The sequence below is a fragment of the Pholis gunnellus genome (genome assembly GCF_910591455.1).
Source record: "Pholis gunnellus genome assembly, chromosome: 2".
Lineage (NCBI taxonomy): Eukaryota > Metazoa > Chordata > Actinopteri > Perciformes > Pholidae > Pholis > Pholis gunnellus.
The window spans coordinates 17,194,319-17,209,032 of NC_136536.1; the positions used below are offsets into that span (position 1 = coordinate 17,194,319).

Consider the following 14,714-nt stretch of genomic DNA (forward strand, 5'->3'; position numbering starts at 1 on the left):
AGACGATAACAAGCCTCTGTCAGGCAAGAAGACCATTAATGTGACATCAATTACTCTGCTAGTAATGAAGATAACCTTGGTCTTTGTTACCCTGTACATGGGGAGGAAGGGAGGGGACATTGTACAGACAATTACTGGGGTAAACTCATTGGAGCAGAACTGAAAATATATCAAATGTCCACTACTTTAAAGTGTGTTTTTTTCAGTGACTGACAACGTAGCTCCCCTTGTGCCACTTGCTAGCTCTGTCGTCACACAAGGCTAACCTCTTTCTTCGCTCTTTGAAATCTACACCTGTCTTCAAAAAGCACCTCTTTAGTGGATTGTTGAAGCCTCTTCACTTTGGTGAGTTGTGACAAAGTGCTTTCCGTAGAATCATACCCGTTTTACCTCAAAAACACTCAACTTTGTCCCTCTCACAGCGTTTGTTGTTCGGATTAATGACACATGTAAGTTTCTCTGCTATATAGACCCCAGTGAGCAGGTGAACACTTTGGTTACACTTATCAATAATTTACCTGTCTGCCCACTTCCCCATGACAGAACCATTCTTATTTTGAAATATTGAAAGTGTGCTTGATTTTGCTTGGAACTTTTCCCTCCATCATCCAGACTTCCATTGTTTATTCTAACATTTTCCTGAAAGACAAGCCTGTGTCTAAAACATCTTCACAAGTCTTACTAAATTAATTTGGGATACCAACAACTTCCACAGAAGATGTTATTTTAAGAATTTGTACCTCTTTTCCGGCTCAGAATAGGACCTGATTAATCATGAGCAGATATAACCTTGCATGTTAGGATTAGGACCAAAACATGATGTCATCCACGTCATTTTAATACAGGCTCTCTAGACACTGGACTTGAGTTGAGCTGACTTTTAGCCTTGAAGGGAAAGTTTGGCAGGGTCATGTCCACTTAAACCCTACCTCTCCTTTCCCTTAGCCTTCTCTGCTCCTCTTCACTACTCAGTCTGCCTTGGCCCCTGGCAGCCCTTCCTGAAGCTGCCTTCAGAGATTTGCAGAGGCAAAGCACAGATTAATTCAATGTTATTACAAAGGTCAGCGGCGACCGAGGTCAAAGTTGAAATAATTTTAAATTTGAGCGGCTCCGTGGCAATTTCCACACCAAGGGTAGTGCTTCCGCCTCCCCATAGGAAAACAATGACAGTGCAGAGCGGTTCATATGTTGGCAGCTTTAAGCACAAAGCAAGTCGAGCAAAGCCAGTGGAGTGATAATCCTCTTAGGAGACTCATTGCTCATTTGTCAGTGTCCAAATAAAGCTCGCCCTTATGAGATTTAGATTTAGTGGGGAAGCGCTCATTCACTCCAAGAACTCCCACTGTGACTGAAAAGATCTGGGACAAGGGGGCTTTTACTTGGGAGGCGGGGCTTAGGGCCTTTGGAAATAGGAGAGCGGGATTTGGCTCAGCGTCACTGCTGTTTGCTCTCGAAATAGCCGAAGGTTGACATTGTAAATGGATGTTCACAATGTCAGTTACCTGCTGCCTTCAAATGATCCCACATCCAAACCTTCAGATAAATGTGTTTCATCATACAGCTGAAAGAGTGTAAACAAGGATTTGACAGCCGTGTCTGAAGAGGACACACTTTGTGTATCGGATAGTTATGAGTGGGTCTAAATTAATTGATCAGAGTTGTAAGAGGAAGTAGACAGGCCCCCATTACTGCAGTGGCACCTCACTATAAAACCTGCATAAGGCAGTCTAATGTAAACATTTTCACTTTTAAGCGCCTTTGTAGAACTAGTTATATGTTGAAAATATAAATACTAATTTAAGTTAAGGTTGTAGTCTTCATTACAAATCCCAATGTTGAGCTTTACTATCTTGCGGTTAGAATTGCAAGAACTGAAGCCTGATGAAACACAGAATCCTGTGATTTTTGGATAGAATTAAGGATTTAAGGAATTAAATGGGCAATTTTCACAGCAAAGAACAAACTGAACTTATTAATCAAGTGACTTAAGTTGGTGAATGAAATCGTTTCTAGGCACAACAACAGAGGCAATGAGGTGTTTTGCTTTACAGTTTTGCATTCAAATCAAATGTTGCATTGACATTTGAAAATCTCTATAGTTTTTTTGGGCTGAAAATAACATTGCGCCAATAATCCATCCATCTTGTATATACTGTATGTACAAATTACATTAATTACAGATTTGTATTAATTACAGTGTTAGAAGCCTTTTGAGACGCAGTACTCTACAAAGTATTTGAGGCAACTGAGGGTGTGGACATGAAATTAGTAAAAGCCTTCATTCATTCAGTAACGTTCCAGTGATTTGTCTTTAAAATCCACAATTGTAAGTATCTATTTCTGGGTGTCAGTAGATTCTATGGATGCAGACTTGTATGTTAGGTGAACAAGTAACTCTCATGTTGTTTTTGTCCAACTGTTTAGGTTTCAGTGATGAAGGAATCACAGGCTTCGTAGATATTTGGTATCCACGTGTCTCTCTATTTATTTTACTGTGTAATTTCCTCACAGCGTTGTCAACTCCCAAACTAAGAATGGTGCCACTCCGCTCTACCTGGCATGCCAGGAGGGTCATCTGGAGGTCGTCCAATACCTGGTCAAGGACTGTGGGGCAGATCCGAGCATCAGAGCCAATGACGGGATGACGCCTCTGCACGCTGCTGCCCAGATGGGCCACAACACCGTCATTGTGTGGCTGGTATGTTGGGATGTCAGTACACTATGGATCATATCTTGTAAACAAATAGAGTACATTTATTTATTCCTTGGTCCACATGCCATGCTGATGCAGTTATATTTGTATTCTTTCTGGGGTCTTTTTTCAAACAAATCTGATTAAATGTAAATGAAGAACTCACAGATGTCTATGATAAGGCAAATTAATTTTGGATTATTAGTTTGTTTTAATATTGTTGAGGTCTCCAATTCTACAATGTATTTCAGAACCAAAATGACTCTTTAAAAACACCAGAAGAACTTTGTTGCATCATGACCAGGTTTTTATTATTGGAATGCAAAGGCAAAGTGGTCTTTAACTTTGTCCTCAGAAGCAGTTTGTATTCATTTGCACAGAAAATGTTTTAGACGATGACTTTAACTTGTATTAAGTTCTATCCTCCCTCCTTTAGATGAATTTCACAGAGATCAGCCTGACGGGCAGGGACAGTGACGGGGCCACGGCCATGCACTTTGCAGCCAGTCGAGGTCACGCAAAGGTGCTCAGCTGGCTGCTGCTGCACTGCGGAGAGATCGTCACTGACAATTGGGGAGGAACCCCACTGCATGACGCTGCAGAGAACGGTGAACTGGAGGTGTGTGTTTGTGTTGTTTTCTTTTTTACTTCTCTAGTGCTCAGTCAGACTGGAACAAAAAGTGAAATAGAATACAGCATAAACCTCTTCCTTTTGACTTTGTATTACCATAGACAGTGAAACAGCTGGCATGCTAATATTAGAATGTAAATGCCCTCTAAATAAAGATTTGGTGTTTAATGTGTACATTAACGTACAAGACGGAGTGACTTTGTGTACAATGTTGGCTGTACTGATCCTTTTTAATATATTTTAATACGAGCAGTAGCAGAGATGATCAGTTTTGTTGGAGCATTATGATTATTGGTGCTCACATATCCACGCTGAGTTTCACGCTCAACCATCTTTTTTGAATAAATGGCCTCTAGCTTATGGCTTTACCAACACTCTGACCTTCTACTTTGACTAATGCTTTGTTGTGTCCAATTCTGGTCAGTCAGCTGTTGTAGCACAAGGTTGATGTTTTAAATGTAGATACATTTGTATGTTATGTCTGTTATGTGCACTGCATGAGAAGGGTTTGAAATTAACTTCAACCCCAAGCCTGGTTTACAGGGTGCCAGGCCAAGTTTTGGAGAGGAGAGAACACAAGAAAGTACGGAAAAACAAAGCGTTCTCATTCTGGGAACAAGCGGCTTAATCTGGCACTTGACAGGGAGGGTTGTAAACAGATGCTTTATACAGTTCAAGTTTAGCAGAAATGCTTCGTATTAAAGAGGAAGGTCTCCCCCAGTAATATTCTGCTTTTAGGAAGGATATTTAATTTCCTGTTGGCTATTACAGTAATTTATGAGCAAGATGATTGAGATTGCTAGAGAGCAATCAGGTAATATTTTGCATCCTCCTAGCGAGGGTCTCATAAATAATTCAAATATAGTTATGGATATTTTTGAATTTGGAATCATTACATAAGTGTAAATATAATAACAAACAAATGCATTTTTAAAAAAGCACATTTATCTCTTTTATACTGTACTACAGTGGTGATTTTCTTCTGCTCTATTGTTGCGTAAATTAGCAAAAACTAGAATTTCTGTCAACACTGATGTTGACACTTTCCACTTTTTAAAGTTTCTGCAGAACAAATCATCTCCCAGGTTTTTGTGTACATGCGATTCATTTTAACTGATTGATGCTGATTTACTTACTCATATCTGACCTCTAGCACTTTCTCTGTCGCTTACTCTTGTCACTCTCCAGTGCTGTCAGATCCTTGTGGTCAATGGGGTGGACCTGGGCATCAAGGACCTGGACGGTTTCACAGGAGCAGATCTGGCTGACTACAACGGCCACTCCCAGTGTGCCAAGTATCTGCACACTGTGGAGAACATGGTAGGAGCGACAGTGTGCATCCTGACTAAGGTGGACCTCCCTGTGGACAGGGCCACACCTAGAGGGCATTTATCAGTGAGGGTCAAAGTATTTTAATTTACACCAACTTTGAATCATGTCGAAGAAATAACTCACAAGTAAGAAAAAGATCAGGTGGTTATTCTATTGATTAAATCATTGGATGTTCCGTAAAGACTTTTATATCTAAAAATATCAATATTAACAATTTCTACATCATGAACAATACCTCAAACTCCACAGACGGGATTTTTCCTAAAACTTAACTAAATGATGTGCTACTTGCTCTTTCAATCCTCTAAGTCAGTGGTTGTTTACCTTGGGTTGGGACCCAGGACAACTCTGAGGGGGTCACAAGATGATTAAAGAAATAAGAAAGAAAAATATTTTTGCAAAATCTGGATATTTTCGTCTTTGTCAAACCCGTAAAAAGTTATAATTAGTTATCATGTATGCTATAGTGACTTCATGTTCCATGACTATAATCTAAATGCTACAAAAATATTAGTCAAACATTTGATTTTACATATTCTAATAATAATTAATAATTCAAATTCTAGCTTAGTTGGTCCCCCAGAGCCTAAATGGAAACAAACAGCTGTCTCTGAGCCAACATGTCCCTTGACTGACATCAGTTTTTCTCTGCTAATTGCCAGAGCGATTACCACTTACACAGTGGACTCCACGGCTTCAACCCACTGATAACCCCAAGTGGCCAGAGGAAAAATAACTCCTCCGCACTGAACTCTCTTTGGTGTGTGGGAAACATATTTCCCCCCTCTTGTACTCTTCCCATTAGGGACATTCAGCCAAGTCCTGCACTGTGGGAAAAGCAGAGGGCCCCAGAGCCTTTTAGATCAGCTGTGAGATGTTTCATTAGTGTGCACTCATTAAACACATAATGCTCTTCCCCTCATGTAAGTATTCAGGGACTGAGAGGTAGTGGGATTTAGGAACTGATGAACAAGTACTTAATTGATATTCACTAATTAATGAATGTCTTGTGTAATGACGTTGTACCTTTTACATCTAAATGAATGAGCGATACCATGGAAATCATGACCACATCTTGGGTAGTTTGACAACACCAATATAATGATACTTGTATTCACAAACTGCATCCTCTGACAGAGTGTGGAGCACCGTGTTTTGTCGCGGGACCCCTCAATGGACCTCGAGTACAAGCAGCCGGACTCGGGCCTCTCGTCCCCAAACACCACCATGCCCCCCGTCAGCCAGGCGGCACACTTTGACATCAGTTCACCATCCAGCTCCCTGTCCAACTACGACTCAGCCAACTCCAGCCAGTCCAGCACTGGGGAGAAAAGGAGCAGCCTGACAACGTCACGGGGCCCGCCCGCTCAGCTGAACACGGTCGCACACACAGGTCTGCAATGCATGCAGTTAAAATATGAAACTTTCTACACTAGAATTTTGCCAACAAGGTGGCTAGAAACGTATGATCATATTTCATTTTAAATAATGACCAATGATGTCCCATTCTGTTTCTAAATTGAAATATCAAATGATGATGAGCTTAACGGTCAAAAATATTTGTATCAGCTCATAATCAGAGTGGTACTGTAATGCGAGCTTTGTTGTCTTCAGTCATTTAGCCATACATCCTCCACTGGTGTTTCATCAGAGCAATGGTGCAACCCTAAGCTATTTACTGAGGTAAAGCTGATATCATGTAGCAGTTTACTTCCTATTGGTTTATGTCACAGGTGCATGGTACACTGGTGCTGCACCCTAGTGGCAGTGTGCAGATTATTTGTTGGAAGGAGAGGTGGACCATCGTAAGAGGAACTCATGTTTCTCATTCATGTTTGAACGGTGTAAAGCAAGGGTTACTTGATGCTTCGTTTTTACCCTTTTGTCACAGGTGCATCAGAGTCAGCCATTTCAGACATGCAGGCGTACATGGACATGCTAAACCCAGACATTGGCTCCGACATGCCCAAAAAGAATGAGATACCCGCTGATACTGCCTCCAAGCCCCCACCACCACCACCACCACCGCCACCAGCCTTTCCACCCCCACCTCCCCCACAGTCTCCCCCGGCGCCCCCTCCACCCCCGACCTACCCGGCGCCACAGGCCCCTCAGGAGCCGACATCCGCGGAGTTCCTGAAGGTGAAAAGCAACTTGCGTCACGTGGAGAGCAGCACCAGCAAGACGGAGGTAAGGACAGAGGTGGTGAGCTCCTGCCCGAGCTCACATTTTGAACAGTTTGTAAGTCGAGCCTCAGGGCTGTGCAAATATTTCCTCATCTAGAGGGAAATCTCCAAATGCAAAAACTTGTTTTATTGGATCATTGTTTGTGCCCGTCGATCAAGTTTTACTGTGCAGATATTATCAGTTAGGGTGTCACCCCAGTGTAGTAAAGCATAAATACCTCGAGCTTTGGGAAAAATGTTGACATGAGTGATATGAAAAAATCCTAAAGAAGCAGAAGGACCGGTGTGTAAACTGCCAATTAGCTGCCATTTTCCCTTGTGTCTAATCAGTCGGGCGATTGCTCTTGTGTAACAGTGTGCCTACAAAGATGTTATTGTGTTAGCATGGCTAACGAGGCTAACAAAGATGCTCATTACCGCGGCACGCCTGACACACACAATGGTTGTTGTGATGGGTTTGATCTTAATTCCAGTAATTAATCTGGCTACAGATCACTCAAAAGTCTGTTTAAAGGAGCGGCAATTTAAAATTGGCATCAACAGTAGTTTCAGTGCTGTTTCTGGTATTTCGGTGCTGCTGTGAAGTACATTAAGAAACGAGTTGTGAAGTTATTCTGATTGAATTGTAATTGGGTTGGTCAGAGAACACTGTAATTACGACACAGATAATCAATCTGAGAGATCACTTTCACCTCATGAAGAATTTATCTCTTGGTTGTTGCCATGACTTCCAGCAGGATGGTAGAAAGATACGAGTCTCTGTTCAGTTGTAGGAACAAGTTGCTTTAGTTTCAGACAAGCACTACGAATGTGAGACATATTTTTGCTAATTGTGCTTTTTTAAGTACAACAGAAGTAAAAGGCTTTTATTATGTGTATATTAATTTGCAGTAACATCTTTAAATCAGCCTAATTTAAAGGATTTCAGTGGTGCATCGTTTCATCTAAAAGCAGAAGTATAGTATGACGTCAGGGAGCTGTAAAAATAAAAATCAGTTGCTCAGAAAGAGGCTTTGTTTTTAGATCTGCTCTGCAAAGTCGGTTGCTGTTAGTTGTTAAAAAGTTCCCAGATAGTGATATTGTCCCATCTCCAGGGTGAGCTGTGTGTGTGTGTGTGTGTGTGTGTGTGTGTGTGTGTGTGTGTGTGTGTGTGTGTGTGTGTGTGTGTGTGTGTGTGTGTGTGTGTGTGTGTGTGTGTGTGTGTGTGTGTGTGTGTGTGTGGACGTATGGGGGAGTTTTTATAATTAGTGCCACCACCTCTCCTCTCTGTACCCAGGTGACCAGCCCGGGGCTCGCCCTCATTAACAATTTAACAAAAGCCAGTGCTCTGATCGCGTGCACTCATGCATGCAAACACACAAACTCACACGATTAAGATCAGTGTCGACCATATACATTTAGAAAAACAATCTGCCTTGGGTGCCATGGTAACAGGGAACAGTAACCTCATCCATGGACGGAGCCGATCAGATGGACCAATCTCACAACAAGTAGACATATTACAGCTTAGAGTGTAGAAAAGTTGTTGTTTTTTTTAAACTTATTGTTGGATGGCGTTGTAAGTAAAAGCACTTTCGCACATTTTTTATTTTTACTGTCGGCTTTCTCTGCTGCTTCTCCCATCTCATTTGTCTGTATTTGCCTTGACTGAAGTCAAATGTTTCGTGAGAAGCAGCCAAACAAATGACTGCTTTGCCTCTCTCGGTTTTTGTTTGTTTATTCTTTTGACCTGCTGTAATTTCTCTAGAAAATGTGGACTTTAACATCTCAGCCGTGATTAGTATATTTTCTGCCGCTAATTCAGGGGACTGAAGGCTAGAATATTCTAATAATCCCCAAAACCTGAGAGATTTGAGTGCGGTCAGCCACGGTGAGGGCAGCACCTGGGTCTTTGCGTTTTGCATAAGAGGCACTGTGACAGGGTTGGGGAGTGTTTGGTCTGCGGGCTGTTGGTGGTGACATCATTGCTCCTGCTATGGCCGGTCTGATAGGTTATTGATGAGGCCTGTAGGTAAAGTGAGAGGGCAGGCAGAGTGGCAGGCGTAGCACTGAGCAGAGAGGAGGTGACACTCTGGATTTGGTGACAGCTACTCTCTGTGCTCTGTTTGCGGATGAGGCTCAGTCCAGACAGGAGCAGAGCTGCAGGAGAGGATTGTTAACGCTACGGTAAGGTGTTCAGAGGAGAAAGAGAGCTTGTTTTTGTTTTTTTACCAACTTAGGCTACTGATGCTGGAAAAGATGGAACAAATTGCTTTGTGTATTTTAGATAATTGAAAGGTTGTGGAGCGGTTTGAGCTGCCGTTTGGTTCAACAATGAATGTGTCGCATCTTGTCATGTTTTAATTGACTTTTTAATCCTTTTAAAATGGCACAGTCTTCCTGTGTATGACCTTTCGTTGTCGGAGAGTTTTGCAAAACCACACGCAGATGTGCTGAACCATTTCAAAACGCAACAGGGCGAAAACAAAAAACAAAAAACTTTGATAATGCATTCAAATTCATTAGACTGTAAAAACAAATATATAACAATCACTTTATGCTGACAGACAGATCCGTATAATGGGAAGAAAGGAGTTTGTACGTCTGTGTGAGGGAGGGAGGCAGCTACAATGCTTTGTACGTCTGCTTTTGTTGGCCCACCTCCCCAGAGGATGACAATCAAACCATCTGTAGTGCTCCCCTGCTCACATTACCCTCCCACCCGATGAGTGCTCAGGGACCATTTCTTTGACAGCAGACATGAGTCAACAACACTAAATAAGCTTATAAGAAGTTAAAACGTGACGCCTCAATGGAGGAGAGGTCAGAGGTCAGCTGTCATTTATTTCTCTGGACTTGAAAGGCAAAGTGACTATACATTTTGCTATGATGACTAAGCTTCTAGTTGACAGCTTTCAACGTTAATTCTTAAAAAATATACAATGAAAAGGGGCTTCCTTTTTCACATGTACACACCTTTTTGTGACACACAGTAATGCCAAGGAAGAGACTTCATTTTAAGTATTTTGAGGCAAATACTTCATTCGGAAAATTTACCCACAGATTGACCTGAAGGACTTTTCATGTTATTCATTACAGCTGCTCAACATGCAAGGTGAGCTTATCTACTGCTAATGTCTGGTTATTATATTCTAATACCAGCATACAGTAAAAACTCTCAGATGTACAGGATCTTTCCAGGTACAGCTGCCTGAGATAGATGTCAGAAGGAAAGTGAGAGTGCTCAACTCACAGGGCCAAGTTAGTGACCTCTGACCCTTCTCTGTGGACAGAAGGGTCTCTCTTACACTGGTTCAAAAGCTGCATGTGAACTCGCATGTTCTGTGGCACAGCAGTCTTTACATGAAACAATGTGAATATTTTACTAGAACTGAACTAAAGCCTTGTTGTGTTACTCAAATCAGGCTGCTTTGCTCACACGAGAGAGCTAATCTCGGAACAAAAGCTACTCTGTATGTCTTCCAGTGTGTTGGCCCACAAATGACAAAAGTACCATTTAGCCGTTCAGCACTCTGTATTTCTAAAAAGCTTTATCAACCAAATACTAATGTTGGCAACATTTAGAACCATAATTGTCATCAAGTTTGAATTATTTTACTTTATTCTCTTTTTTTTTATAAATGAATACCAATTGTATATTACTTGTGTATATTCATATTTCCTTAAACTTATTACCCTTGCTTTGTGCTGCAAATAACACACATAACATGTGCTGCACATTAGTAATTACTGATTTATAAATTTGTCTTGATTATTATTATTTTTAAGGTGATGTTTTATCCGTCCAAAAGTCCAAAACCGAAATATATTCAGTTTACTATCCCATAACATAAATAATTGAAATTATTACATTAAAGAAGCTTGATTCGGGAAATGTTTGGTTAATTTGGTCAAAGCAGTCAACAATTGTATTCAAAAGACTAATCGATTAATTAACTAATCATTTCAGCTCGAATAATAATTTCATAAGGTGCTAAAAACAAAAATGGCTATGTGTAATTCTCATACTTATAAGTTTAATTTATCATACCTGGGCTAATAAAAATTATACTCAGAAAAATATGCAAGTGGGGCGAATAAGCAGGTTAAACCAAAGCTATTTAAAGCTACTCATTTTTCACATTCGCATTTCTTTTAATCAGCTGACTGTTGGAGAAAGCCACGACAAACTGCGGCGTGTGGATTCAAACAGGAGGTCAAGGAGCTTCAGCAAGCAGCCCAGCACTGGGGACTACTACAAGGCCCTGGGCAGCGACTTAGCCGAGCCCCGAGGGAGCAGAAGCATGGCGCCCAACGAGGAGGTAAGCCTTCACACAACATCTAGTTCTTTTATCAATTCTTTCAAATCAATTACATGGATACATAATATTTATCAGCACAATCAGTGCTGACCCGATGACTGAAGGAAGATGCCACCATTCTTTAAAAGTTGTAAATGGTAAGTAGTTTTTTATTCTATTTATGGTGGTCAATGGAAACACACAATGATATCAGGGCTTACTTTTTTCCTCCAGAGGGCATTTGCTCAATTTATTCAAGTGTATTGTTTAAAAAAGAAACATGTTGGTGCTGATGTAATACTGCCAGTCATCTGACATCGACTGGGAAATCATTTCTCAAATCTCACAAACGTAATCGTCATGTCCTTTAGATGTGGTGCATCTGTATTCATCAGGGAAGCAGCTCATTTTACACAATGTTTGATATTGCCATGTCATTTAGCATACATTGCGTAATGTTTGTCTTTTGCAGTATTCAAAACAATAGTATATTGGCTGTAACTCTAATGCATACTGGTACAGGGTTTATCAAAAGGTTCCTGTACTTTGCCCTGGTTGTACTGTTCGTGCTGTGGGCTGCTTATAAAGTCCTATTCAGGGTGAGGTTTAGCTGTGTGACGGTGTGTTGGCATTATATTACCATAATGCACTATTTGCCTGTGCATTATGCCTCTCAGCCTTGTCTTGTGTCCACCTGAGCTTTTGTTTGCCACCTGATGCAAACGTCTCCCTCATTTCCATTGCCTCTTAAATCTCCATCCTGTTGTGTAAACTGTCCAAGACCTACAAAAGAACAACCACACATCCATGACGGGCGTCAATACCACTGAATCGCGTTTTTTTAACTTCTGTTTAAAAATCTAATCTGTTTTATGTATGTGGTTGTTTTAGTGACAGAAACAAATCCTAAGTATATTACACACTATTTGTATTAGTGAATGGAAGTTATTTGAACCTACAAACAACACTGAGTCTGTGAGATCACATTCAAATAAAAAGGTAAATTTAATCCTTCAGGTTTTGGGGAAAACATTCACATTTTTTCATTGATTTCCTGATCAACACAAATGCGGTGATTAAGGGCACCGTGTCAATTTCATTTGGAAATTTTAAAGTAAACTTTTTGACAAGGCTTCGAGTGACTAATGTAAGTGAAACAGAATCCTGGTCATAAAGCACCGGTTTGCTGCCACATACCTGCACAGGCAGCTGAATGAATAGAGTCTGTTAGACTCTCATCAATGTCCCTGGAGAGCTGTTCTTATAATCTCAAGGGTATCAATGGTGGGGGACCTCTGGATGATACGGAGTACAATCCACATTGAGCCAATTAAGGTCTCAGTGGGGCCTCTGCTGGTCTCTGAGGCACCCTAGCAGATGGACCGGCTAATCAACGGGAGCAACGGCACGTGCTGCCACGACCCATCTGGACGCAGCCCCTCCCCACCAACTCTCTGGGGGGTTTAAAAAGTAACAATGATGAGCACGCGTCCGCAGAATTAAGGAAGGGGGAGGGCGGGGTCGAGTTAAATGTCACGGATCATTAACTTGCCCCCAGCAGAGCTGTGGCACGCTTTCAGAGCGTGTCAGACACGCGCGCACTGGGGGGAGGAGGGGCGCAGGGCGGGGGGGGGTTTAAGCACTATCACTTGCAGTGACAGATGGCTTCTTCCCACTGTTTCCCCTCAGAGTTTCCCCTTGAGATTAGGTCATATTAGCTCTGTTATTATCAACAGGGTGTTAGGTCTTCATGAGTTGATTGAAGGTGGCAGGAAGCAGAGGGAGGACACATCTAATAGGGCTGCACACATCTGTCACTTTCGACAGTCTGAAATAATTGAATGCTCATTCAGCCCAGCGGGAATTTCATGTGGCATGCCTATACAAGCAGGGGAAACAAATTCACCGTCACCATTTTGTGTTTAATTGATTGTTTAATAATACTTTTTTAAATAAAAGGTATTTTGTTTAGGCTTTCTTTTAGTTTTGTTAACACAATTTCACATGTTTTAAGAATATAACAGCTGGCAAATGGAATGCAAATATCACACAATTTAATTTGGGATTTTGATTATCATTGTTCAAGTAGTGTTTTTAACAGTGAAATATCACTCCGTGGGCCACCCGTCACATCCCTGTTATCAGTGATCAAATATTGGCTTACAGAGTAATATAACAATGTGGGCGCTAGGAAAAAGATAATGTGGGAAAAATATAGCTGACTAATTCTTCTCCGCCCCTCCCTCTTCTCCGATCAGGGCTCCGTGTTATTGGAGGAGCCTAGCGACAGCCCCGCCCACAGCTCAGAGAATGGCACCACAGAGGACTCGGCGGCGCCCCCACCTCCTCCTCCACCTCCGCCTCCTCTTCCCGCAAGCAATCAGACACAGACACCACCTCCACCTCCTCCATTGCCCCCGGAGACGGCAACCACACACAATCACTCTGCCAGTAGCACCTCCTCCAACCAGCGACGTCTATCTTCCTCATCAGGAAGTGAGTGCTTTTTCCCCCTTTTCTCCACTTTTTTTTTTTTTTTTATCTCCTTTCATTCACTAGACATTTGTTGAAAGTTCTTTAAAAGAGAAAAAGGCAATACATGTATTTACTGGCGATTGTTATGCTTATTCACATCATTGTACAATTATTCATAGAAAGCAGCTTTCTGTGCAGTTCAAACTGAAATGATTGTTATCTCACTGGGTAACAATTATTTGAGTCTGACCTGAGCATCCTAAATAAAGGATTATAAATTAATGATGTAGGGCTACTATTACCCAAAGAACTGGTTTAGTGTTCATCCATTTCCTTAAGTGCCTTGTGCTGCCCTGGATGCAGCGGTCTGACAGCGTGCGTGCTCTTCTAGTCCTCAATGTGAGGTAAAGTGGGTCAGTCTTACTCCAAAATACTCAATTTAAGTCCAAGCTTTGAAAATTGAAAAGTTGTCGGACTTGATTATGCCTAATAAAATGTCTCATCCCTGTTAAAACTTTAAAATCATATAACTTACTATCAGAATGTATCACATTCATTAAACTAATTAGTTATCAACCACAATACAAAAATAAGTAATTTATTATAGAGTAACTAACACACTTGGAAGCAAATGAAGCTCATCACACTATTGTATCAAAGAATCCACATAACATAGCAGAGTCTGTCAAGCAAAAAATGGAGCGAGGTATCCGAGATGGCTCGGCATGCAACAGCGGATCAAACAGCAGTAACACGAAGAGCAACGAGATAAAACATACCAGCAACCTGATTGCTTTTCTCTTTCTGTAATAATTATACATTCATGCTGCTCATTTTCTTAATTGGCAAGCCTCAACACGGTTCTTCTGCTGATGTAGCATTTTTCTCCCCATTAATACCTGAATGTACGTTCCTTCTTTCGTCTGCTCCATCTCCACATGTTTCCTCTCTGTTTTTGGTTTTTCCACTTTTTTCCCTGCCGTGGTTTGTCCTCAATGCTGCTCTGTCAAGGCGGGGATATGTCTGCTACTCAGGCAGAGGGAGGGGCACAAAGACCGATGAAGAGTAAGTACAGACTGCCAATCTTTCAACTAAAATCAGTTCACTCGTCATACACA

General features: G+C 41.4%; 1 protein-coding gene across 1 annotated transcript in view; it reads left to right on the top strand.

The window, feature by feature from the left end:
- Nucleotides 1-14,714, top strand: part of espn (espin) — a gene marked incomplete at both ends in the record, with an annotated part of 38,396 nt that overhangs the window by 7,052 nt on the left and 16,630 nt on the right. Inside the window, 7 exons of the mRNA XM_079167356.1 lie at nucleotides 2,512-2,698; nucleotides 3,129-3,311; nucleotides 4,512-4,673; nucleotides 5,793-6,048; nucleotides 6,547-6,845; nucleotides 10,984-11,142; nucleotides 13,380-13,617. Coding sequence (XP_079023482.1) covers nucleotides 2,512-2,698; nucleotides 3,129-3,311; nucleotides 4,512-4,673; nucleotides 5,793-6,048; nucleotides 6,547-6,845; nucleotides 10,984-11,142; nucleotides 13,380-13,617 — 1,484 coding nt within the window. The remainder of the gene's footprint in view (nucleotides 1-2,511; nucleotides 2,699-3,128; nucleotides 3,312-4,511; nucleotides 4,674-5,792; nucleotides 6,049-6,546; nucleotides 6,846-10,983; nucleotides 11,143-13,379; nucleotides 13,618-14,714) is intronic.